General features: G+C 42.1%; 2 protein-coding genes across 3 annotated transcripts; one reads left to right on the forward strand and one right to left on the reverse strand.

Annotated features, from left to right (window-relative positions):
- The first annotated feature begins 1,930 nt into the window (after positions 1-1,930).
- On the forward strand, positions 1,931-7,159 carry LOC149742845 (protein C-mannosyl-transferase DPY19L1-like). Its single transcript, XM_089894055.1, has 13 exons — positions 1,931-2,296; positions 2,445-2,623; positions 2,741-2,894; positions 2,972-3,128; positions 3,244-3,373; positions 3,709-3,891; positions 4,179-4,327; positions 4,405-4,531; positions 4,762-4,970; positions 5,153-5,297; positions 5,559-5,685; positions 6,078-6,262; positions 6,410-7,159. Exons 1-13 carry the CDS (start codon positions 1,984-1,986, stop codon positions 6,530-6,532), a joined length of 2,181 nt encoding a protein of 726 aa, XP_089750181.1. The 5' UTR covers positions 1,931-1,983; the 3' UTR covers positions 6,533-7,159.
- On the reverse strand, positions 6,942-27,599 carry LOC149742846 (uncharacterized). Of its 2 annotated transcripts, XM_089894050.1 has the most exons (24): positions 27,242-27,597; positions 26,810-27,047; positions 25,839-25,931; positions 25,092-25,262; positions 24,848-24,951; positions 23,193-24,663; positions 22,817-23,115; positions 19,008-19,132; positions 18,459-18,584; positions 17,774-17,846; positions 16,517-16,588; positions 16,375-16,431; positions 13,302-13,427; positions 13,060-13,197; positions 12,803-12,937; positions 12,355-12,483; positions 12,076-12,222; positions 11,546-11,686; positions 10,816-10,953; positions 10,245-10,370; positions 9,558-9,681; positions 7,848-7,983; positions 7,700-7,784; positions 6,942-7,527 (listed from the first exon to the last, which is right to left on the reverse strand). In XM_089894050.1, the coding sequence occupies exons 1-24, from the start codon at positions 27,540-27,542 to the stop codon at positions 7,388-7,390; spliced, it is 4,695 nt and encodes a 1,564-aa protein (XP_089750176.1). In that variant the 5' UTR covers positions 27,543-27,597; the 3' UTR covers positions 6,942-7,387. The 2 variants fall into 2 exon arrangements, with proteins under 2 accessions (XP_089750176.1, XP_089750175.1); XM_089894049.1 differs by lacking the exons at positions 6,942-7,527; positions 7,700-7,784; positions 7,848-7,983 and adding an exon at positions 8,150-9,310 and having other exon boundaries at positions 27,242-27,599.
- Between the last annotated feature and the right edge of the window lie 249 nt (positions 27,600-27,848).

The following is a 27,848-nucleotide window of genomic DNA, read 5'->3' on the forward strand; positions in this document are numbered from 1 at the left end:
TTGTTAGAAATTATATTTTGTAGTATATACCTGGAATTAAGCCTATGTTAAGCTTTCCATAAATATTAGTCGATACAGGAAGTTATCGTGGAATGAATTATCTGAACATGGTTACTACTATCGCGGTTTCCTGACGTTGTTTCAGATATACTTCTGTGACTATACACATAATATTCGATCTGCATATAGTACAGTAGGGGAAGATGGGACGCATATTGCCCAATATTTCCAAATTCAAAATACATGAGAGGTTAAGTAGTGATAATACGTTCGAATAGCGTTATAACAATATTTCTTTGATTATAATTAAATGGGGGAGCGTAAAAAGAAGACTAAAAATGTCTCGTCTGGCAAAGTGTCCCTTCTTTCCCCATCCTACTATATAAATCATTTGTAGCCCACGGATATAATGTAATCTCTGTATTTATACTCTGGTTTGGGAGAGGACAGGACACCTTTAGCACATAATGTCCAAACACCTTGATCGTGTTTTAATCAACAATTAACAATGTTCTTTGTTTACCAACAAACAAGGCGAGAAAATAAAATTAAGGGGCGGGCCCATCTTCCCCCAACCTACTATAATATAATAATATAATATAACACATTATCATTACATTATCTACGGCAGTAATAAAAAGTACAAATGCTACTCATGAGTAAAATTTTGGCATTTAATTGTATTTATTGCTTAAAGGCGAGAAACATTTGTTTCAGTGAACTTATTGGCTCTATACACGGTATCTCTAGTAGGCCGTGCTCTATAACTACTAAGTGCCACTGAATCTACGTTTCATCTAACTGTCCAGAATATCTTCGTTTTCCTTGTTTTCATGCTGCAATAATTACATAAATATGATATTTTTTCGATATTAAAACGCAACTGCCGGGGACGATACCACCATAGCAACAAGACTAACTTTTTATGCGAAATAGCGAGAGCCAGTTATAGCGTCCTGTTTAAGAAGCCAATAATTTCTTGCAATACCACATAAGCGGCAATATCTTTGAGGGAAGTTTCGTTGATTTACATGTGTACCAAGAACGTTGGAAGCAGATACTCCGACTTAATTGACATGTGTATATAGAATTAAGCTCAATAAGCGTCGTATAAAGATTATTTTTGTCATTCATTATTTTAACTGTTTTTAAGTATTAGCCTCGATTTTACGGATTTTTTTTGCGCAATTTAAAAAATTAGATTATTAACTCTGTGGTAACGTTTTATCGTATTCTCAACATTTCGTATCGTTTTGATGGTTGCCTTAGGGCAAGTGTCTGCTACTACATAAACCTGCTTACCTTCTAATTTGATCATGAAAACGAGCATGTCACCTAGATTGCCTTTTTCCCTTGCACCTTTGCCGTTTGGTATTGACTCCGTTAATAGTTTCTTGGTAAACACTTTCGATTCCCTTTATTTTCATCTAGTCATTTACGACATTTCGTGATCGTTTATTATCAAAAGAAGTGAACAGATAAAGCCGCTAGCATACGCGATTATAAGCATTCGTCACCAGAGAGGGAGAGAGATACCATTAGTCAGCGTTACTTTCTACACGTCAGCATCTCTGCGATATACGTGCGTAGCAAAGATAGAGTTACTGCTGAGTCGCTGAGATAGTCTCAAATGTTACTGTAGTAGTGTAGTAAGTTCAAGCAGCTTAGGATTACGATTAGGTAATCGCGACTTCTGCGCTAGATGCAGGTGTGTATAGTTGTTTAGACACCAAAGCAAATAATCAACGGAAAGGAGCGCCTATTTAGCGTACATATTAGTTGTATTCAGTCATGCGCTTCCTGGTGCACACACACAGTTTGACAAGCGCTTACGTATTGTTTGCAAGGCGTTCTGCGCGTGCAAGCAAACTTGTTTACGTTTTGACTTGGTCGATATTTTAACGAATATGGCAATAACACATAAACCTAATTTAATGGTGCTGGGATATTTTTCTAGGTTTAATATTTTAAGTGTTAGTAAACATGGTTCGAAAACAAGCAGGTAAACCTGCAGTAGTTGGCTCTAATGGCGACTCTGTTAAAAAAAACAGCAAACGACAGCCAAGAAAAGAAACTGCATCCCCTGTGCCAACTGCATCTGGGAAGAGCTTCCTAAACAATTGGGTTATTGTTGCTTTTCTATTGGCTGGTTTTTGTGGGTGGCTTCACGGACTTCATATTTGGGCCATGTTTGAAAATGATCGACATTTCTCACACTTGTCTTCATTAGAACGAGACCTAACTTTTCGAACTGAGATGGGTCTCTACTACTCTTATTATAAAACCATGATTGAGGGTAAGCACCAACTTTTGCTTAGACTAGCATAATAAACACTTTTTGAATATGGGTAATCTAAATCTAATTCATGGGACAGGTGAAAAATCTCTTACAACCATGTATTGCATATTTATACATATATTTGATTTTAAATTCTTTTCCACAGCACCATCAGCCTTCAACGGTATGCAGCAGATTGTGTATGACAACATTACTGAGTATCCAAGCACCATTAATGTATTGAAGAGGTTCAACTTGTACCCAGAACTGATCATAGGCACAGTGTACAGAGCTTTTGATTCATTTACAAAAGCTTGCAAAATAAAAACAATGACATGTTGGAAGGTATTGGCTCTCATTATTTCATACTCATAGTCATAACTGCCCTTTTTAAAACAAAAAAAATCTGCCAACAAACATCATATAAATATTGTTTTTCTGTATGCTGTTTTGTGTTTTCAGATTAACAGAGGAGACTTGCCACCCATTAACAGCTGTGAAGGAATTGGAGACCCACATTATTTCTATGTGAACTGCATTTATGCGATCAATAGTGTTATGATGTCCCTTGTATTTCTGTATGGCTGGTACATATCAGGAAATTCATTATGGGGAGGTAAGCTAGGTTCTGAGGTGTTCTCAGTATAGCCTATTATTTGTATAGCATTTTTTATGTTGTTTTTTTGCTTTCAGGTATTATTTGTGTCGCATTTTATTTCTTCAACCATGGAGAAGCAACCAGGGTTATGTGGACTCCTCCTTTGAGAGAAAGTTATTCCTTCCCGTTCCTTATTCTGGAGCTGCTTCTGGTCACATACATGATCAAATGCCAAAAGCCAGATTATTATAAGTAAGATTGTTGTGAAATGCACATTACAATTTTTATTTCATGATGTTTTGCTTATTTCACAAGTATTTCTACAGCACATGGTAATATCTAATCTGTATTGTTATTTTTTTAATAGACACATGAGTGCAATTTGCGCTGCAGCTTTTTTCTTCATGTTGCCTTGGCAGTTTGCCCAATTTGCCCTGCTTACACAAAGTGCTTGCGTGTTTGCTCTTTACATGCTTGAGTTCATTGGATCATGGAAGGTAAGAGGAAAGTTTGGAATTCCAGAAAAATTGACTCATGGTGTAGTTTATATTGACTAAATATTTTCACTGTATTCGATTCCTCCTACTGTGAGAAAAAGTGCCCCTTTACTTGGCCAGAGAGGCAGAGGCCACACAATTTGCCAATGTTTTTAAGAGTTAGTCCCAAGTTTTACTTGTTTAAAATACATACAAAAACATCTTCCTATCATACTGATTTATCATGAATTTCCAATCTAAAATGTTGCATGGGATAGCGATTATACGAAAAAAAATATAAAAGTAGTAACTGAATTAAGAATAAACTAAAAACATAACATCATCTTTTCTTTCAGATCATGATTCTGATTCATGCTCAAATAATTGCTCTGCTGGCCAACTTCGTATTTCAGTTTGGAAACGAGATGCTTCTAACCTCATTCTATGCCTCTAGTCTTATTGCTATATATGCAATTGTTAAGTTTGAAAGAAAAATAGATGGTGCAGTAAAGAATTTAATTCTAAGATGCTTAGTAAAGGTAATTTATAATAAAATGTTCATTCGCTGGATCGCTGCATTTAAGAGCTCGGTTTAATTAGCACAAAAGATGTATAGCAATTTTTTTAAAAGCCACATCGTTTTGGCAAACTTTGACATTACCTTTTGGTTACATTTGAGCATATCTATCCATACACAAATTTTTATTTTTGGTTGGTATGCTCTTTTAAGTAATTATCAATATCTACTACACTGTTACTAAATCTGTTGAGTAACTGTTAAGTTTATTTTGACGCACAGTCATTCAAATTTGTCCCACTAACACAGGGCTTTGCTTGGTTGATTGGAACTTTTGGATTGAAGAAAGTGATTGCTACTGCACTTATGACAGCTGACGATGCCCATATTTGGGAAATTCTCAAGTCAAAATTTTCTGACTTCAACAACTTTCACACAATGCTTTACACCTGTGCTAAGTAAGATTCTTTTTTTTCTGATATGGTTGTTACAATTAAGTGAGATTAATCTTTTTTACATTTTTTATTGTTTTTAGGGAGTTTGATTTTTTGGAGATTGAAACTGTGATAAAGTTGTGCAAGACATTATTGATACCAACTATGTTCGTGGTCACTGGCACTCTTGCTTTCAAATGCTTGAAGTATGAATATGAACAATACAAGGTACTTTAACATTAGGTGTAGAAAACTGTTTTTGGGTGTCTCTAAAATAAGTGTCACTGCTTCTTTTTGTGGTGCTGGGTGAAGTCAAATGTGGTGGCAACGTGGCTTCCTAAGTGAACCTATTGTATAATACTTATTAACTCATATATAATATGGTAATAAGTTAATAACTAATACTCAAATAGAGGAAGCAGCAGTTGTTATCTTTGTAATATAATAACTTAATTCAGGAGAAAAAGGAAGCAGAAGGAAGTGAAGAAACGACAGAGGTTCCTGAATTGGATGAAGAAGCCATCGCACATAGAAGCAAACCAATGGCAGACCTTGTGTACACTGTGTTACAGATGATTGCATTCACTTGTATGGCCATACTTATCATGAGACTTAAACTCTTTATGACCCCCATGATGGCTATAACTTCAGCACTCTTAGCTAACAGGTATACAACTTTATTAGGTTTTTTTATGACTTCTTCTGCCCCAGGCCAATACGCAATCTATAATTGCCTCTAAAAAGCTTTTACTGCCTCTTTCTGAAAAGTCTCCTCTATCAAGAACAATTATCGAGTTACCTTACTCAATGAATTCTAGTCTGCATTATATAACCCACTGTTTTCTTCAGGCAACTGTTTAGTTTTGTTGGCTCCCGCCAGCGCCATTCAGCCATGATATGTGTTGTAATTGCAATGGCATGCGTGGTTGGCATTGGAAATCTAACCCACCAATGGAATATAATTGGAGAGTTTGAAAACTGGCCACATGAACAGGTAACCTTGCCTCAAATGATGTAAAATTGAATTTTCTGTATCCTTATCACAACCTCCATATTTCATTGAGATTTGCATCGAAATACCAATAATTTCTTGCAGCCAAATACCAAATTATGTATTCGTTTAAAAACAATTGGTAATTTAAATGAAATATAACCTGTCAAGCTTGTAGCAGCAACAATAGACTGTCATTTGCTGATGGCAAATTGCCACCATTCATCCTGTTTCCATTCAACATTAATTATCCATTGTTTTCAGTTACTCAATTTCATCAATGAGAATTTACCAAAAACTGCCGTCTTTGCTGGAGCCATGCCCACTATGGCAAGCATAAAGCTCTCATGCTTGCGACCGATTGTAAATCACCCTCACTATGAAGATGCAGGTAAATAAAAAATCAATTTTTTAAACTCATATAATTTTACACACAACTGACTAATTAAGTGGCTGTTACAATATTGTAGTATTAAAGGACTGCACTGCCATGCTTATGTGATATTAATAGATTTATAAAAAATAGTGATATTATGTAGAATCCACAAGTGCAACAATTCTAAGCCAACAACATCAGTAATTTTCTAATGGTGAATAAGTATATTAAAACAATAATCCTTATATAAAATCGTGTTAACACTTTTTGAATATGGTTAGTATGACATTATAAGACAGTTGAAAATCCCTTCCAAACATATATTGCATATATATGTATTGTATATGGTTAATTTTGATTGTTAACCGATTTTAAATCAAATTAATATTTTTTATTTTGGTTGTTAGGTCTTCGTGAAAGAACCATGAAAGTCTACTCCATGTACAGCAGAAGAACATTGGAGCAAGTCCGAGACACAGTAGAGGCAATGGGAGTTGACTACTATGTCTTGGAGGACTCATGGTGTGTCCGGAAGACCAGAGATGGGTGTCAGATGCCAGAGATATGGGATATTGAAGAACCAGAAAATATGGTATGGAATAACACTTGTGTTTTATGTTTTGTAATTCAATAAAGGTATTTAACATTACAAGTATGAGCAGATGGATAATTTTGTGGTAAATATATATTCTGGCATTTTTATCAATACTCTAACTGAAGAATTTTTATTTCCTTTCAGGGTAAAAGGCCAGCATGTGCTGTTGCCCGCGCTAATCCAAAACCTTGGTTTGAAGTTGTGTACAAGAACGATGTCTACACTGTTCTTAAAGTGAAGAAGAAAAACAAACGTAAAACAAACTAAACACCTCTGTTCATTCGAAATACATAAGTTTTAATGCAATTAGGGCAAGAGGACTAAAAACACAAGTTTTATTTTTTATTCATAATTCAAAACACCAATGTTGCTAAAAATAGGAGATTTCAACCATACTAGCATCTGAATCATTGTGGACCAAAAACTGCCTTCTGTATGTAATTATGAGTTCTGCCTGTATGTTGCAATGTGCAGTATTCTTGGAAAAAAGTACCTTTGTTTTTGCACAGTATTTTACACATTAATATGCTTACACTTATGTTCATCTAAAACTGTTTTGCAATTCAAAAAAAGTGAAAGCTTTCTGTTAACCTAACTGCCTGCCATTGCTTTGTGAGATTATTTAGTTAAAGTATTTGTAGATACATGTTACTGTTGGTGTTTTGTTTATTTTCGATTCGTTTTAGTTATTTAATGTATTTGCTTTGTTTCTGAAGACAAAATTCAGCCTCTTGTGAAAATGCCTAACAGTAGTAACTAATATGTTTCTAACCCCGCATTTTGTTATCTTGCATACTAAGTGAAGCTTCTCATTTGTTTCTGTCATAGGCTGGGTGTCATCACTGTTTAGTGTTGGTGGCGCTTTGCAATAAACAAACATTACCTTGGCATAAAGTGTGTTAAAAATGTCATTCGCGCATATTACATATGTTGTGTTAATTTGGATTGGTTTTTAGTGCTTGCTAGTGGGAAATAGAACTTTGTTTTATAACGGATTTCGAATAGGCGTTGTGCATCTTGGCGTAATTTATATTTCAACAGACTTTAGCGTGCAAGAAGCGTTAACAAACTACATAAAAGCAGGTATTAGAAACTGTACAGCGGTTCTGGTAAATGTACACATTAGAAACTGTACTCCGAGACATAAACATATGCCACGGCCATCCATAGTTCCTTGCCGCCACCTAACGACGTCTCGCTCGCTTGCAAATATAATACTGTGAACCAAGGTCCCGCGATCGGGTGCTCCAAATCTAATGTTGCTGGGTAGAAAATTAATCATTGTTAATAACTTATATGCAACATGGCAATTTACAATTATTCCTGGCGCTACCATAACGTTCAAGGCTAACATAAAATTTTTGTTCAGACTCGTATTTTTCTCAAAAAATCATTCTCAGTACCACTATTTATTTCATCTCATGTGTTACATACCTCGGTTGCCATAGTTTTGAATGCCAAACTTCCCAGCTTCGTTTCCACGCACTATACGCACAACAATAGCGGATGCCTGACGGCTCTATTAGTTGCAAAAAAATAATATTTATTGACTGAGCTGCCAGTTACTTGTATTATGCCTTACCATGAACAAACGAAGGAGTGTTTCCGAATGGCGAAGTCTGTACATAGAAGGCAGCATCACGTGTATATGGAGGTAACTTACTTGGGGACATGTTATCGGGTTGCAAGTTTTTCTGATGCATTTCACCCTAGACTGGCTATAGTCGTGAAATGAAAAGTCGGGTAAGATCAGATATTTAATTAACGTTTCTTTTGTGCAATGGTCGGACAGTCATATCAAGAACCCTTACAAGCCTTGAAGCAAAAAGGCTGTGATCGGACTTGTAGTGAACATAAAACACGCATGCTTCGTAACCAGGCAGCCACTTTTTCGTCGGTTTATTTGGATGCCTGTGTGCCTGTAGGAGCATATTGGCATTGTAGGCGAGTGACATGCAAAGTGTACATTGTACAAGGCAGCTTAAAACAACGTGGAACATCGGCAAAAACAACAAGGATGCAAATAAATAATCTAAAAGCAGGAACCAGTAAGAACATTCGGGAAACTTTACCCATTTGCTTCACCATATATGGCTTAAGCGGCATTGTCCGCTCAGCTTGGTACGCCGATGTGCAAAAAATGAGATGAACGATTAGACTATGGTTAATGAATTAGTGAACTTAAACGTATTTAACCCACACATTATATGGGAAAATATGCGCAAAGGCAATATAATAGGGAAAGAAATTGTTATTAGATCTTAAACAGGGGGCAATTAATAAAAGGGAACATAATTTTCCACCAGTGTTGTTTTGTAGTTTAGTTTCTTTGTTAACAGCAACCGATAATTTCTCATCGAATGCTTATGTGTGTTACTATCTATGCTGTGACAGACTAATACTGCATTAAAGACGAAAAAATAGTGATCTCTAAACGATAAAACACTGAAATTGAAATCAGGTTTGGCGTGCTGTGAGAGCGGTTATGCTGTAATTTTGAAATCCCTGATGCGCTTGAAAACTTGTAATTTACATTTGCCGATTCAGCTATGTACATAATCCTAATCTGGACTCTTCGCGCCCTCCTATACAGATGCGTAGGAGCTTCTTTTTGTCTCTAGGTGCCGCACAACGACTGATTCAGCCCGACTGTCAAGTAGAGAAAACTAGAAGTGAAATTCCGAAACAAAAATATATAAACGAGAAATAAAGGTGGCCCATCTTCGCTTTCGGTACAACTTCAATGTGAGGTCGACCACGTAATCTTTCGGTCCTGTGAGTTTCCTCGTAGCATAAACTATTCCACTCTTTCTCTTCTTAAAACGACGCTTAGATGCGCGGAAGAGCATATCCTCGTTACCCTTGGTAAGCATGAAGTAGTATCGATCTTTCGGGTAACCTTTTGCTAAACTCATTCTGAACAAAGTTGTTCCGGGAGAAGCGTTGTTCCTCACTGAGATGTTGTGGTGTGAAATCTGCTTCGGCAGTCGTATGCACGACCGCTTGTTGGTTGCCGCTTTGCAGGATTGACGAACGCATCTTTTTCTGGAAGCCAGCAGTCGCAGAGCAGGTGCCGCCACAACAAGGTGTTTGCGTGTAACATCGTGCGGAAGGCAGGCAGTGAACATGCAAAGAAAACAAACGCGCCCCATTAGCCACTTATACCGCAAATTTCTTCACAAAACATGTTAAACGTCTCATTCATAACCGCGTTCAAAATATAGTGGTTCACTACTGAGCAGCCACTATCAACCCAAGCAAACAGGGAATCGGGCACAACGGTGTAACTTACCGGTTCGAAAGTCTGGCGTAATGCGCAGGGCAGGTGATTTCAACACACTTGAAGCCTCCTCTTGTGTTAAAGCAAGTCTCTGAGCGACTGCAGTTGTGTTGATTAGTATTACACTCATCAATATCTGTAGAATAGGTTTGATGAATAAAAACTAATGTAACTGAAAACATACGGCTTAAATAATAGCAGCGACGGAAACATGTAAGTTCTCGGTTAAAAGAAGGCGCACTGTACCACCAAGTATAGTAGGTTCCATTTGGTATCAAACAAGGAACATTTAACCAAATATAAAACCGTATCTCACGACTCACACAAACTAATTGTTTAGAAATTAGTATATTTGAATAATATGTGATAAAGGTGTCCCATCTCCCCCCACTGCACTATATATATGCACTATATATATATAGTGCAGTGGGGGGAGATGGGACACGTTTAGCACATCAGACCAAATGTCTTGATCATGTTTTAAACAGTTAACAAAGTTCTCTATGGAAGTCGCGCGAATACGGTTTTGCAATTCTTTGATTTGGCTACTAAAATGAAACGAGAAATAGACTGAAAAGTCCCATTACCTCCCACCCTACTAAATGCACAATTTACCGCTGAAAAAAACATTGCGTACAGTTCTTGGTTCATACGAAACTTCATGTCGCCACCAAGTCTGGTCAAAATAATCAAATCTACCTGTGCAAGTTCCGTCGAATCGTTCCAAATTATAACCACTCGGGCAAACACACGAATAGCTTCCTGGTGAATTGCGGCACCTGTACATGCATCTCTCTCCGGCCGCAAGTGCGCATTCGTTAATATCTGCAAGGATTGTGCAAATGCCGTAAGGATTTAGTTTGACGAAAGCGGTTTTTAATGTCAACAAAATGGGCCAGGGTTAAATACCACTGCTCGCTGAACCAATTTATCTGTATTTTGTAAACCAAACTAACCCATGTGTCGGCAAATGCCACCAGTCACCGCAAAAGCAAACGTATGCCAAGGTAATTATCTATTGCGGCAAGCCTTCCTGTATTCTTATCGCCACAGTGGTAGCTTCAGCAATGTATACGGTGCAATAAAGCAGAACTAACTGCTACACTACCCCATCACGGTGGCAAATCAAGACAAGTTATTAACTTGGAAAATATGTAACAGGTACTGTTAAAGGGGTCATGGTTTCCGCCGCCGATGTCAGAGCTTTCACATTTGTCAGTTTACCACGGGTTTAGTTACTTTTTAGCCAGGTTAATTTGAAAGACTTTACCTTGACATCTGGTGCGACTACCCTGGAAGGTTGTTCTGTAGCCACGGTTGCACTCGCATCTGAACGATCCAGGTACATTGACACACCGAGCGCCCTCGCCACACTGATGAATCAAAGGGTCCTCGCATTCATCGATATCTAAGTTAAAATTCAGCAGATGAAGATCTCCGTAAGGAGCGATTAGGATTGTAATATAAGCACTCGACATTTTACTTGGCATTCAAGAACTGTACACCTTAAGCCAAGTTGCGGCGTAAGCTGGTCTAAAATTAGATTAACTGTTTGTTTGGCCCCTTTAAGCTCAGATTTTCAGTTCTGTGCCAAAATGCCAATTTACCGCATTCTGCATTTTCTCCATCCCATTTTCCCTTTCAATTAGCGGCATTTGAGCGAATGGTTTTGTGTGTAAGTAGGGATTTAGTTGAGAATTAGATGTGGTTCGCTGCCTATGTCCAGCGCTCGCCTAGTGCAGCCATAAATAAAGCTTCTTGCCTAATTGCGCACGAAATCCAGCAAACATTTACTAAAGAAGCATCGTTTTACCCCTGGTAGCGGCACCGCCCACTTTCATCGATACAAGCTGCTTACATAGCAATTTACACAGCTGTTCAAATGAAACCGATATATTTTGCCGTGAGCTTGAATAGCCGATAATTGAACCACTTTACACCGATATAATGTGGTGGCTTTACAAATTTTTTTTTCAAAAATACACAAACGTGATATTTACCAATACACGAGCGTTGATTGCTGCTCGGGCGAGTTCCAGGTGTGCATATAATTGGATCTTGGCATCTGAAGCTGCCTTCCTCGTTGATGCAAGTTGAACCGCTGGAACAAGTATGTGTACCGCGGTCGCACTCGTTGACATCTGTGTACATAAATATGTGGTTTGCTAGATTCTGAATTGGTTTGATCCGCCCAAATCCGTTCCGAGTGCAGCTTTTCACGGGAAAGTGGTGCAAGCCGACCCGGGAAACCGATTACACGTCGCTTGTTAGGGAGTTATTGGGTTACAGAGTTGGCAACGTCGCGGAGCGTCGATTCAAACGAATAGTAATCTGCAAGTTAAGCTTGCGGCTTTCGCGTTGTGTGTGGCCCAGGTTGCAAACCACAGTAAAACGAACTAATCACCAAGGTCGGGATATTTGAGAGGACGTTCTTTCGACAGGGGCAATATATCAAACCGATTGAACGCATTGACGGAAGTCTAGTTAACCAAACCCAGGTACAGCTTTTTAGGTGAAACATGAGACTTACCTATGCACGACTCGCCGTCGTCACTAATCTCATAACCAGCCGTGCAAGTCAATGATGGACGTTGGATGCAATTAAAGCTTCCCTCTGTATTGACGCATGTCTCGCCGTCAGCGCATTCGTGAGCTCCCAAGATACATTCGTCGATGTCTGAGATGGAAAATCATTATTAATCTATGGGTCTACACACATGCGGTCTGAATGTATTTTCAGCTTCGTCGATGTTATATTTAACTGCTGTCACATGCGGGCGAATTAAGACTTTGCCAATATGTTATTTACCTTCACAAGACTGTTGATCTGAACTTAGTACATAACCATCGGGGCAATCGCATACGTACGACCCCTGTGTATTCCGACAGTGCGTCCCAGAGGGGCAAATATAGTCTCCGGATCGACATTCATCAATATCTATGGAAATTCGATTTTAGAAAAACATTTCCTCATTCAGACAATGATATCGACTGTTCCCATATCATAATATTCTACAAGGTCGTGCTTAATGTCTTTAAATGTTAAATCAATGAGATCAGAGTAAATTGCAAATCTAAAAGCGTTCGGGCCCATAGAATATTGAATCACGTGCGTCACTGATCAAATTTAATATCATCTGGCGAATATGCAAATAAAAACAAAAGGTATAGAAGTAAAGAATAATTTTCCATTTTTAGGGGTGGATTGCTTTCTTTAAGCAATAATTTCTATTTTCCACACAAAATCCCAGCCTTACCTATGCAACCACCGACCGCGTCGGTGAAATAGCCAGCGTCGCAAGACTTGGCTACACATCGGAATGAGCCTCGTATGTTGATGCAGTTGAGCTTGTCCCCGCAATTATCGATGTTCAGCTGGCATTCGTCAATATCTGCAACGGTTTGCGGTTAAGGCGCTGTCACTTAAATGTGCCCTTTGCTGATCAAGAGCTCGAGGTCCAGAATTGCAAGGTAAACCCTCAGCAGGTGGGGTATGTGCGGGTTGGCCACTTACCGTCGCACGTGTTGCGGTCGGTGAGCTCGTATCCAGTACCACAGCTTATGAGTCGCTGACAGGTAAAGCTACCGAGCGTGTTGAAGCAAATCTGGCCTTCAACACAGGAGTGGGTCGCTAGCACGCATTCGTTGATATCTGTGGGCGGGTTGACATTTACATACGAATGATTTATTATGCATTGTATATTTTAACTATCACTGTTTACTACTGAAGGGATTCTGCATATTTTTCGCACATACCTGAGCAAGTCACACTATCGTCTTCAAGGGCGTAGCCTTCCCTACAGGAACACTGGATGCCAGTGCTGGTATCAGTGCAAGTGTGGTCGCATACGTTGCTGGTGGCGCATCGCGGTCCCGTGAACTCTGAGAAAATATAGCGGAACATTTGAAACCTCGGCATCGACCGTGACGTGGTTATAACTGAACTTTAACAAGAGCGATTTGCTTTAGGGGTGGAGAAGTTGGAATTTCACTCAGTTCTCATGCTTATTAGCGATCAGCCAGACAGAATAATTTATATTTATCTTCGGTTTCTGTGACACTGTGTTATCTGAGGCGCCGAAATTACGATTTGTGATGGATTTCTGCTAAAGAGTGCGGTGGTTACGTAAATAAGGTCAACACCAAACTTGGTTGGGGGTCCGCGGTAAAGTTCGTCAGGGTTCCATGGCAGACTGCTAGTTAATGAAAAGCGATCGAGGCGTCGGGTCCATGAGAAAAGCAAGGACCGTGGGATTCCGTGGTAATCCATTCGCAAACACGGGACAAGGGTTCGTTTACCCAAAGACACACGCGCTAATCTCACAGCTCGTTTGATACATAACACGGCGAAAGGCGGTCTTTGATGAACAGCGAATATTTGTGGGTTAACACGGCGCCGGGGATTGCCGCTATAACCAATCATGGGGTCAATGGGATTTGAGAGACTGTGGGCCATTGCAATTTGACCATCGCACGCAGAAAGGGTGGCATGAGAATGGAATGCTAAACCTCGGATTGCACAGCAGAGTTAATAATGAAAGAAGTGACTACTTAATATTTACCGGCGGATCTCTAGGTAAACACCTACCCACCGCCGCAGTGGCCGCAAAGCTGCCGGCGACTCTTATCGCATGCTAGTCGGAATTTGGCGCTGAAAGCTGGTATCGGTCAACGAAACGAGTTTACTGAGCCGGGAACGCAAAGTCGGCTCTTCAATCATCAGTTTAGAAGGTGGAAACCGCTTAACCGGGCGAAAGCTGGTTTGCGTTAGTTGTTTTCGTAATTTTCACACTCAACGAGTCGCCTTGCACAAGATATGTGCATTGACAAGCACCGGGGGCTGTGAAAGCCGGGAGGTCCTTTTAACCGAGCACAGGGGAACGGATTGAGAATCTGTGCAATGACACGAGACTGCTAGCCTTGTTTGCAACAGCAAATCGTTGTTAATGCGAAACTTGAATGATCGGTATTCGATCAACGCGAGTAGACTCTTGTATAGTTTAACCATTTTATCTACTTTTCCAAACACGAGTACCCGTTGTGTGAATAGCGTGCCCAATGCTTCACACAACGATTTCAATCTTTCAGTACAACAAACTTTTGCGACGTCACGCCCTTTGCAACACAGCACTGGCAAACATCGCGTGCAGAGAAATTTAACAAGATACTACTTCAAATACGGCATCCCCAATTTCCCATTTGAAGCCGGATGAAGATATCGCGGTCGGACATCCGGAACTCGATGCTTTATTTTTGCTGCAGGCGTCGCACGAACAGGAAATCCTCATAAGCTGGCGAACAGATTGAATTGCTGGCCATTTGGTACTGACAACGGCACATGTTGTTAACCCCCGAGTTAACAAAGAAAATTCCTTTGCCTACGCACCCGTTCCAATGTGCACAGCAGCGATAATTGTTTCGTAAATATTTATGTAGCGGTCAGTGATAGCCACGTGACGTCACCGCGCCCTGCAAAAGATCAGCTGTCGCAATTGAAAACGTCACCAATCCCCGATTACCGCATACGTAATTAATCTTACAACGTTACGGGAGGTCGTGGTTAGTTCTTCTGCTGTTTACAACACGAGCATCGGGGTTTAGCAATTAATTGTCCATAATTAAAGGTGTCGCGCCAGTAAGATGATAATGAGACCGCTAAGCTGCGAGTTTTGGCGCTTTCAAGTCGGCCTGGGACAAAACCTATTGTTTCTGCCAAATGAGAATCGAACACGAAGTAAATAAGCAACTTGCAGTCGCATTTGGAATCAAAACAGGAACCCAAGTGTTTTCGAGATACAAAACAGGCAGCATAGAAGAGGTCCTGTATGCGTCATACCCTCCCTTGTTGCTCGAAATGCCAACCGGTGACCTATCTATAATCGCACTGCACCCCAACTACGAAAGTTGTTGTGGTTGGTTAGTTTAAACGAATAACAGTTCATGACCCTGCTGCTTGTGGCGATAAACCAGGGTTACACGTAGATATATATTTTGTCCTGAATTAAAATGTGACCAAGTTGGTGGCCAAGATCACAATTGGGCGGGTCGCGCTGGGATTCAGTTTTATACATCTCCATTAACTGAATCCAAAACTAATTTCGTAAGCAAAAATCTCGAGACCTTATAAGGCAGGAAAAAGAAGGCTTGTCATACAGTATTTATAGACCATAGCTCGGTTCATCAATGTGTCCATTGTGTATGAGCAGTCGTCATAAGATGAGGTCGATTGCCCTTCTCATGGCATGACCTTCAATGGCCTGTTTACGCTGAAGGCGTTTAGTTACTGCGACGGTTAATGTGGAATATCGAGATCGTATCAGCGGTCGTACAGTAACCTCCCGTCCGGTATAGGTCAATACACGTTTATAACATAATAGACCAAATCCAAAACACCCGGAAGTCAAGCTACACCAACAAGAAAACAAGGGAGAATGACATATCATAAATACTGTAGGAGTAAGACTGGCAACCATATCACGCCGACGAAGCAGTTTACCACACAAACACATCATTCTAACCGCGTTGACGAGCTTACTCACGAGAACGCTCTTAAAGTTACATCAGCGAATTTCCCAGCGGTAATGTCCCAGTTAACATAGCCGAACCCGATAAGCCAAAGACAAAGTTCTAAGCCATCTTGCAACGCCTCGCCCACTGCGCAATATTGTCAGGTATCGGTAAGTTGATACTGACCGAAGTGACCCCGAAACGAGGCGATAACGCACGACCGAATCCTTAAACCAACTCAGCTGATTATCCACGACACGCCTCTATAGAATAATTTCAATATACCGAAACCCGATAAACAACAGCAAGCTTTTTAACATACCTGTAGCCGGAGTCGTGTTGAGACGCGCAGACTTCGCAGTTGAAGTTGACGTCTCAGCTGTTTGGAAACAAACAAATTACAAAGCTTACTCTCACGGGTGGAATAAATACGCCCAGGAATTCGTGGAAAAAATTAAACTTACTTGTATCTCCTGGTTGGGTGGTAAGGGGGCCTGTCCTGCAGCATTCCGAGTAAGCACTGTTGCACGGTTCGCCTGCAAAGCAAGGGTCATCACCAATTTAGTGAAAGGCATTTGAAGGTCTAAATGTCGTGTGAAGTTAGACGTATATGCACAGATTGGAACCTTAACCCGGTCGCGTTCACTTTAAAACAACACAGTCCCATTACACCAGCGCTAGTTTAAGATAAAAACTTTTACGAGAAAAATAAAAACACCCACAATTACCGTTTTCGTTTCCCGTGAAATTGCGAAACAGATGCAAATTATGTTTGTATGTGCGGACGTTTTTATCTGCTGTATTTTCTATAAATTGCCACTATAAGACGCTGTGGTGGTGGCTATTAAGTAGTGCCTGTTGTTGTCCGGAGCTTTAAGTAAAAGCTTGACTAAATACTTCAAGTGTGAAATGCTCCTTCCGTCGGGTCCGTTAATAATAGCGCACTACTTAAGCATATATGGACCATAGGGCTTGAGGTTCTTGGACGACCCGGCGTGTTTACAAACAATTAAACGCAGCCACAAATTCCTTGCTTTCATCCGATGCGGCGGATAAAAATAACATATCGTTGACGCTCTGCTGCACCAACGAGTGCGGGAAACAGATTCCTTGCATGCCTCGGAATAATTGAACCCCACGAACAATGAAAGAACTAATTTCTCCTGTGACTATCAGATGCGTGAAATATGAGGGACAATCGAATTATTTGTGGCTTAAAAGCCTCGGCACATCTAAGGATAATCGACAGCATAACACGCCGGTTGGATAACGTCAAATGATTTGCGGATTAGTTAATTGAATGAAAATTCTACGCTTTTTGATCAGCTGTTTGAAATTGAACTCGTAAAGAGATAAGTCGAGATCGTATCTTTCTAGGAAATGAAATAGCAGCCGGGTTATCTGTCTAACCGCACTTCAACACCTTCGCGAATTCGACCATTTTTCAAACATCGAACCCACGGCTGTCATCGCCCACCGATACTTTCAGACGTTCGAGGCCACGGTAGTTCATCACGCAATCAACGACGTCTGCGAATTGCGAAAAAACGCGATACCTTGTCAAGCATTCGTGCCAAACTTGAGCAACGAAAACACAAACACACCCTGCGTGATGCTAATACAACGCATATTCCTGGCGGGTTCGTCGGCACCTGTCGACGCTTTAACTGCATTAGGACAACCAACGTAATACTAGCTTCTTAGCTTGGCACACAACTTACCAAGGATCTCCATGCTGCAGCTGAGGGATAAACCATAAGCCTTCAACCCAAGAGCACAGCAATCGCAGCAGGACTGTAAGTAAAATTTTGAAGTTAGTTACATCACAATGCAAACTGTTATAAAATAAAAAAAAAACAGACATGAACTTTTGGTATTTAAAAAAGTCGGTGACACTCCCGCTTCGTTAGCATAGTTGAGTAATACCGGGTTATAAGAACAATACGAGAGATTAGAACCACGATTAGCAGCGATAAGGTCATCTTTAATCGGATCAGACCTCGTCAGTAAGGCAGAGGTTGATGGGCCCGTTCACCTGCATACGAGTGACGCACCAAAGCTAATGGTCCCAAATCTAATTAAGCGTAGATTAAGTCCACATTAAGCTCGTATCTTTGGCAGAAGATACAAGAAGCAGGCGTGATGTAAAATCGCACGTCTCGTGGGCTATCGAGAAATAACAACACCAAAATTCAGGCCCAAGTGTACAGCAGGGGTAGTGTTTACTGTTTACTTTACCGGCGGAAGTAATACAATAACACAATGACCTAATTGCGTAATCCTGGTACGCGCGATCATGCTCGCTTTCGACAGCAATAATAAACAAACATTCGATTTTTGTAAACAAAACCTGACACACGCGGTTGTTGTGTGATTTTTTTCTTTATTAACTTATGTATGACTCACTTTGAAACCGTCTTGTTCGCATTGACCGCGGATTGATGTAGGGGCGTCACATACTGCCATGCTTCGAGCGGTCGCAACTCCGCGGTTGCAGGTTTCTTGTTCTTCCGCCTCAAGGCAGCATTTCTCCTGCAGGGAATTTATGTTCGGTTACGTGTTGCTACAGCGGCTTGTTTCCGAAACAGACTCGTGCGGGCAGCAAAATAAACCGAAAAACTTTAAAATACTAAGCACCGCTATTGATACTGTTAGCCCGACATACAGGGCTATGATTGGAGTGTACACTATATATGTCGCCGCAAGCCATCTCACTAAACCTTGCAAGAAAGGCCAAGTTCATTATGTAATGTAATATCGAACACTAACGCATTATGCCTGCGCTTTGCATAATAGTTATTTATGTTGGCTGCTGCAGCCATCGCGGCACCACAGTGTATTGGAAGGAATTGGACATGAACGAATTGCTTGCCACAACATACACGGGGTAATGTAATTAAAACGCATTAACGCACATCAAAACCGAACGATTATAACCACAGAGGAATTTCCTACCTGAGCCACAGCGCAGATTTGGGTGTAGGAAGTTACGGTAACTGGAATGCCATGACAGCTGTCATGACTTAGCGCAAACTGCTTTCCTTGGTAACAGCAGGCGGTAAGAACATTTTCGAAGCTTTCTAAAATAAAAAATAACGACTTTTACTAAGGGAATATTTTAAGTTTATACAGTGGAGTGGGGGAAGATGGAACACCATTTATTCTACTTTCTCGTCTCATTTGGTACTAAAAAAGGAATTATAAAACCGTATCCTCACGACTCACAAAGACCGTTGGTAATTTGTCTAAAACACGATCAAGATATTTGAATATTATGTGATAAAGTGTCCCATCTTTCCCTACGCTACCATATGTGAATTGGAAGTAAAAACTTAAAATCTGATGTTAATCTTTACAAACCTGGGAGTTGACAGTGCACGAGACACGAGAAAGTCAGCAATAAAAGTACCCGCACGAAGTTTATAAACATTTTCACACTTTTAACTTGATCAGTAAGCACATATAATCTAACATAAGACTGCGGATAAATTAGAACTTGAAAGTATTTGCAAAACAGACGCAATTTGCTGCAATAGAAGCTGTGTATATAATGCCCGCTACTCGACTTCACGCGTACAAGGCAAGGACTGAAATGAGAGTCGTCAACTCTTCGTGAAGGGATTTGAATCGTCGTCGTTAAAAATTTGAAGCGCGAAGTACTGCCTTAAGATAAGGACGACAGTGAGTGTCAACGGAAACCTGCATTAGCACTTCCCGTCGTAAAACACACATCGGTTCAGCACAGCGTACCACGAAATCCCGCGAGGCAAGGCACCGATGCATGTGGATATAAGCATATGTAGCAACATAGGTCTCGTGGCGAGAAGATAAGTAACATGAGATGGCAAATTGAACGATGGCCTCAGCTTGGAAACAATGCTTGTCGTATCGCGGTCCAGACGAGGCAGGTATTTTCCCGATTGGAGCTGTTCTAACATATCTCTGGTGCTTGTCATCGGCTGATTGGTTTATACGTGCACCGTCACTGTCACTGCGGGATAAATCTGCTTCGTGCAGCGTCGCGAACGCCGATGATCGAGGAAGGGAGTAAATTATTAAGACGATATTTTGAAATGTAACGCACTATCCAATAAAGGGCAAAGCTATAGCAAACGCTAAACTCGCCTTTGTTATGTATGTGGTCGGCATGGTGACAAAAGCACCCTGAAAGGCTTGCAACTTATGGAATTCCAAACTGTTGCTGCCACGTGACCGACACTGGTCCTGAATTCGATTTGATTCGGAACCCAACTGTGCCGCAAGTCTGGCATCGGAGCAAAGGATGAAAAAAGCTCCGTGAGGTCCCACTCCAGCTCTTCGGCGAAAATCTCTGCACACTTTCGTTGAATTTGCGCTTCGGGAGAGCAAATATTCCATTTAATTGTGGACGCGGATTTAAAGCGCGGTATTTGATAAACGCATTCCCTCGAAACCGCTACCAACGCACGTGGTGCTATATGCTGTTGCGGTTGCATTCACTGATGTGGTGGGAATCGTGTTCGCTGAAATGACTCTCCAACCACTATTTAATAGCAAAAGTCCAACCCCCCACACTCATGTTATACAAGGTTAAACAAGATATTGTTCCTAACCTCAAATAACATGTCTGTCGTTTAGATTTGTGTTAAGCAAATACAGCCACAGAATTGTGCGGAGGTGGTTATTGGCTAAATGGCAATTGGAACCTGGCCGTTACAAGTTATTAACTGTAAAATAGTAATTGACACGGAAGTGTCGTTTGCCGCAAAGACGTCACTGGTTAAAATAGATACAACATCAGTGTTAACTTACTCGTTTACTGTGGTGTGTTTTGGCCACTGGTCTAGTGACACGAAACGACGCCTCGGTATATGTTGTGTTTTGGGTGGGATTTGAGCAAGCTCTTAAGAGATAGCGATTATTAATGGTCTGTTCTCTGACGCATGGGAAGCTCACCGGGTGAAATAAAGACTGCTTTGTTGTATGGCGAAAGCCTGGTTGTTAAAGAGGGCGTACGCACTTAGTGGGCATGAATATGTAACAAGCGCCCTTAGAACTACCCTCGATCGTCCATGTAGAATGGCCTTTGACGGAATTAGCGCGGTCTTACAAGGACGAGTGCGGCATTGATCACTATCAGTGTCGGGATGAGCGGCGCTCGGTGGGCTTCTAGGGTAGTCCTGAAGGCAATTATTTCAAGCAAAGAATATCCGGGGCGCTCCGAAAGCATTGTCGGGGACAGTCGGCGTAAAGGTCACCAAATATTTGGCCAGTGTCGGCCCGGAACCAATTAGCCAAGCAGTCGAAGCTGTAAAAACTTGTGCGTTAAATGGGCTTGGCCCCATGAACGTGTACATAGCGACGCTGGGAGAGCTTTAGCTGACAAACTTGTGTTAGGAGGCAGATGTAAAGCTCAATTTGCGAAGCCACCGATTTAGAATGGTGGTATTTTAAGTATGAAGGTAAATACTAACTTGGTGGCAAATTCCTTTTTAAAAATAAATCTCTCATCCCTCAGCAGACTAACAAACAAATATTATGTTTTGGCGTTTTGTTTATGTAACTGTTAAACGCGTTACTTCAACCGTACATGATGTATACGTCCGAGGTTATCAATTTAAAATCGCCAGTTGTTGCTGTGACTCATTCCCGTCAGGCAATGATGGAGGACAAAGCTCTTACACATTACGTAGTAGCTTGCAATCAAAGCTTCCTTTGTTTGGTAACAATGTGACGGTTGAAGCGCGCGGGGATAGTGTGATGGTCCAGCTGCAAGCTACGTCACGAAGCCCCGTATGTTAAAAGGTCCGTGTCGGTTGCTTAAACGGAAAGAGATAACGTCACCCGTTCTACTTTTTAGGGAATCTATCCCCTTCGCATATCCAAAATCGTGAGATCTCGTCGGCGACCTTTGCAGATTAAGAGATTTGAGGTTTTGCAAGTTCCGCTGAAACCTCCACAAAAAAGACCGCCTTCGGTGGTTCTCTCATACCTTCGGATCTATCCAACCATCTTTTCTTAACTTTAAACTACACGGCAGCGAGATAACGATCTTTTTCCGTTAGGTTTTCGCCGCCAGACATTGAGAAAGTACCGCGAATAATAGACCCGGTATGTGTGAGTAATGGTGGCGGATGTGCCAATAAACATACCAAGAGGCAAGTTAACCGGTCGCCACGACCGCCTGCAGTGTAAACAGAGCAACCCGATACTGCTTTGTAGCAGCTGCCTTTGAAACTGCGACATATCTCGGAATGTAGATGAGAAACCTGCAAAATCACGTTTACGGTTCGTTTCCGTTGACTTTTCAGACTACGTTTCCGGCATTGGCGCTACGCAGAGGCAACAGCAGTAAAAAAACAGTTCCGCATTTGGACGGTGTGACGTAGGCAAGAGGTGCTTGATGTAAAGTGGTCACTCGTTTGACCATTTCAAGTGCGCAAGGCGACAGGAGATATGTCATCAGGGGTTCAATTGCCTTTTCATGACACCTGAAGGCTTTCCGCCAGCCGCCCAGGAATGAGATGTATCAACGTCAAGAACGTGACAAAACGCATGCCAATGAAGTCGAGTTAGAGGTCGCCTGGTCAGGGCATTCACCCCTTTACCCCAGGCGCATTTAGAAAGCGTAGAATTCCTTTTTGGCAAAGCGATGCCAATTAAAGTGAAAGAGTAAGACGCGTGGAGTTATAAATCGCTTCGCATTACAAAACATACACGAGAGACCGAAACTGCGGTACATAACTATCTTTATAAACGTGCTTAATACCGTGTTTTAGACTCACCTGAGTTATTGTGTACGTTTCTGTCAACGCCATGAATGCGATGGATTTTATGTCGGTGGTGGATGGTGGCTGTTGTTGTGCTGCGAGTTGTGGGTGTTACGGTCGTTGTAGTGGTGGTGGGAGTCGTTGTAGTTGTTGTTGTTGTTGCAGGTGTAGTTGTTGTAGTTGGTGTTGTCGTTGTAGTTGGTGTTGTTGTTGTAGTTGGTGTCGTTGTAGTTGTTGTTGTGGTGGTTGGTTGGGTGCTGGTCGTTGTGGTTGACGTTGTCGTGGTCTCAGGTTGATCAATAAAAGCTTGCGAACTAACAAAACAAAAGATAAAGTTTGTTTACATTGTGTGATACCGCTGTACAAACTATAAATGATTGGAGACACTTACTCAACCACTTGACCGGAACGCACATTTCTCAAAGGTGGAAGTTGTATGTCAGGGTTCGCTTCGTTGGTGTCATCGTTGCGGGTTTGATCCGAGTTCTCTGTGTTTCCATAGTAGTCCGTCCCCTGGGATCCGGCATTATGGTAAGGCGGTAACGGAAAGTTCAAGCCCAGGTTTTGTGTTGGATTTCGTTGTCCGAATCCTCCATAACTGTCGCTCACACTGAGGCCATCGTTGGGTTGGGCGTTTTGGGAATTCCCACCAACTGCGTTTGAATCGACAGGTCCCGTGCCATGCGAAGATGGGTAGAGGCTTTGGAAATTCTGATTACCAATGCCGGTGTTAGAAAGGCCTTCGTTGTCTGGGGTAAGTTTATCTCCGGCAGCAGCACGGTATGGTTGGCCAAGGTAGCTTGGGTATTGTGCGTAATGTGGGAACGCTGGGTTTGAAGGCAATCTTGAATTTAAACCATCTGATGTTTGACTTGTGTCGCCCGTTTGCTCTGGGGATCGCCCGTTCCCATATTGCGGGTTCAAATACGATTGAGGGTAACCGAGATAACCGTTCAAACGCGACTGTTCGTCATCTGGCCTCACTTCAGTGAGATCGGAGCCGTCTTCAGGTGTTTGACCCTCTGCACCAGTGCTGCCAGTTTTAACCGCAGTGTTGCCGTGGTAGCCAAGGTAGTTGAGACCATAACCTGGAAGCGGTTGATATTGCTGGTTTGGAGGGTAGGGTGAATATCGAGAGTTGTCAGCACCATTGCCGGTGTCATCAGATGCTGTGTTTGCACCAGTTTGATCTGAAACGTCAGAGGATTCATGTCCGTATCGATAGTTATCAGCTTGGTGGTTCGTGGCATCGTTATTTGTGTCCTGCTCGCCTTCGTTTTCTGTATTTTCGCTATTGGTTGGTAAATTGTTTGCATTTGAAGGGCCCTGCGGGTAGCCATGGTACTGCTGGTAAGGGTATGGTGGGTACTGAGAGTTGTACGGCGAGTATTGCTGTTTAAAACCATAGTTTGGATATACTGATCCGGGGGGTACGAGAGGTTGACTTTGGGCTGCAAATGAACCTGGATTATAGGGAAGATAGCTTGACTCCTGGGAGGAATCTCCTCCTTCCGAAGTAGACTGCGATCCACCAAAATTGCGTTGATTCCCGGCAGCAGCATTTGCAGCCGTGTCGCTTGCATCAGGTGTGTCAGCTAACGGCGGGGCGACCATGGATCCAGTATTAGGGGAACCGACGCCTCCAGTATCACCTTTAGACTGATACATATCTGGAGACCCAAACTTGTTCCAGTCGGACTGCAAGAAGCGAGTATCGTAACCATCGTCGGCAATTATTGAACCTTTGGTGAACGACGACTGGTCGCCGATGTTAGCTTGTTGGTTCAACTGAGCCTCGTTACCGATGGGATCTCGCATGACTCGCTGGGTGGCCTCTAATGCCAATGATGTTTGCGGGGGATCTGCGAAGACATTTAATAGATAACTAACCAGCTTCAAATTCTTCTTATTATTAAGTGCATTGTGATCATACAGTTAAAGTATAAAATAGCAGTAAAACGACTAATTTAGCGTGTTTGATGTATAGTTTGAGTGTATATTGCAGGACACACACACGTTTTACGTTAAAAAGTTTTGTTAACATACTTGCACGCTGATCCATACGTTCTTGGCAAACATGATCCGTTGCACACAGGATATCGCCACCTTCGGGTGGGCAGTAACAAACAGTACATGGTGGTCGATCAAAGCTGTTAAACAAGTAGGAAAAACTGTAAAATCTTTTGCTCTGTGGTGAGTGTGTCGATTACGCACGATAAAGCTATTACGGGCTTATCGCGCTCAATTTGCACAGGTGACATCGGTAAGTAATAAAAAGGGTATGACTTACTTTACGCCAGCTTGGTATTTATGGCCATCCTCCCCAACGCAACCGACCGCTAAACACTCTTCACAACCGTCAGACGGCCTCGTGTAAGTTTCAATACAGAAAGGTCTCGGTTTCGGACATGCTACTTTAGGAGGGGTTCGCGCATGGCTGTTGAAACCACTCACTTGAAAGCTGGGAAAAAGATGCGAGGTTAAATTGCAGGGTTTATGGGCTTATTTGGCAGCAAGTTTGTTGCCAACTCCTATAATTAAATCCTCTGTAATGCCGGGGTTACCCTGAGGCTAATTATATGGGTTCGAGCCTGGGTGACGTCGCACTAGCAGCAGAAATGTGGTTATGTGGAATTCGAACATATGTAATCGATCAGAACATGTGCGAGTATTATTGGATCTACAGAAAACCGCCGCGCCAATTAAGGCTGGTCCTCTTCCAGCTTTAAGGAGCTTTGGACGCCACCAACAAGTTGAATAACCTTGCACCATACATCAACTACAATATGATTGATTTGAACGCAAACAACGTAGGCACGGTAAGACGGTCGCGGTCAAAACTTCATGTGAAATAGCTCTTTCGCCAATGTAACCACAAAATACCGAAAACAACCACGCTTATAAACGTTATGTGGGTGGTTGATGTATCTATGTTTGCTGCAGTGACTTAAATAGGGTATTTTGGCAACTACATTGCAGATAACGGATAAAGTGCATACGATGAACATAAAACTTATAACAACATTAGGCATAGTACCTGCAAACTATCATACCACCACCCATGGGACAACTGCACATAGTGCTTCCATCGTCGACAGAATACGACTCTCCTTCTGGGACGAGTCCGCCTCTGTAAGACAAAAATAAACGTCACTGCCAACGTAGCATATATTCTTGCGGCCATGTGTGGTATTGTAGCTCGTTATTACTTGCGGAACGTTTATTGCTGTGATTTAGGGCTCGAAAGGCCTTGAATAAACATTCGTGCTGGAGGGTAATAACGGATAGCAGGACCATATTTGTACGGGAGAAAGCGCAAGTGTTAAACATGACCGGACGCGTTGCCTCCCTGGAATTTTTTCGACGGCAAACCGACCGGACGAAAACGTTCGTCGTTTTCCGATAACAGAAAAAGTGCTATTGAATGTGAAATATTGCACAGTGGGGGGGGTGGGGTACAACATAGCGTCCGGTTGGTGTAGGCAGGGTTTAAGCTGTTTAGAGGGAGTGGGATAAATGTGGCGTTCCGAAGGCCGGTACTGACGTTATGTGCCCCTCGTACGTCACTGAGGCTATTGTTACACGCCCTCACCCTTGTCCTCGCGGGAGCCGTGGATCCCAAGGCGAGTACCTGTCGTTTCTCGCCGACTTGATAGGCCGGACCGGAACCCAAGAATTCAAACACGCCCGATGCGAATTGGCCGACGCTTTGATCGCAGTTGAGATGTCGGATCCGGCGCATCACAAGCTGTTTACATGTTGCGCCGTCACCGATGAGCAACGAGATTGTCAGCGAATATGTTTACATTAGAAACAGCCTGTTGTCGCGTTATATCGCGAAGTGACGCTCGCTGAACATGCGGGAGTTGTTCGCTGTGGCGATATGAATGGACCCACCCACCGAGCTTAGGAAAAACACCTCATTGTGCGATATAAATCTATAACCGGTCGTTCGGACAATGGTACGGATTATTTGAACAAATAAACCTGAGAATTGGAGCTACTTACACAAACCCATTGAGGAGACAGTCGTAGTATTGGTAGCCTTCACACTGACAACCCGAACGATCACATGTTGGGCAGCAGTTGGTTTCTGATGACGTTTCGTTGATGCAATTTCTTAGTGGCGGGCACTTGGTTTTATCGCATGGGACACTGTGCTCCGACGCTGTGTTTGCCGAATCGACCGAAGCAGACGATGAGTCGGCAGGCTGAATTGGAGCGCCGTTGCCGACGTTTGCACTGTCTGTGTAGAAGGTAAAGGGTTATTTGTTGAGGCTCAACAGCCACACCCTACAGAACCCCTATTTTTGGACTGCCGGACCACTTGCACACAATACAGATGATAGAAATACCTTTCACCATGTACTCGGTTTGTAGAAATTTCACGCGTGATTTGTGAATGGGTTTATGTACTTAATAAAAGCATGCCGTATTCACCTGAAGAGCTGTGACTTTGCTGGGCTTGATCATTAAACGTGTTTGGAATGTAGGGTTGGTTTGGTTCGCTGTCAATGTGCTGCCGGGGTTGGGAGCCACCGTACGGGTATGCTGGAAAGGGTGTGGGATCCCTAACGCCGCCCCTCCGACCACGGTTCAGCATACTTTCTTGATTTTCGTATATTTGACGTGGATTTGGCAATCTCTGGTTTCGTGCATTAGCAAGACGACTGTGGTAAGAGAAGCATGACACCAGAGTCAAGCTGTTTAGTGCCACAATAAAAGTTACAGCTAGTTTCATATTGTCCACCTAAACTAACCGAGGTATATATATAACCTGCAAGCAAAAGAATTCCACTTAGCCTAGCGAAAAAATCGTTCATATTTATACAATACACAGCAACCGTTCCTTGGTTGCCATGGTCCAAGTGTATTCCGACCAACCGCAGGAATTTCAACAACTCAGCCTTATGACGAGGGAGCGTATTCGGATAACGTGAGCTGTGATTTGTTTGGAGGGGAAACTTAAGCGGTTTGCCGGTTCCCAAATGGCAAATATTGAACCCGGCCATATAGGCACATGGAGTTTTATATTACCACTGACAAT

Source organism: Ciona robusta, chromosome 1 (assembly GCF_009617815.1).
Source record: "Ciona robusta chromosome 1, ASM961781v2".
NCBI classification, from domain to species: Eukaryota; Metazoa; Chordata; class Ascidiacea; order Phlebobranchia; family Cionidae; genus Ciona; species Ciona robusta.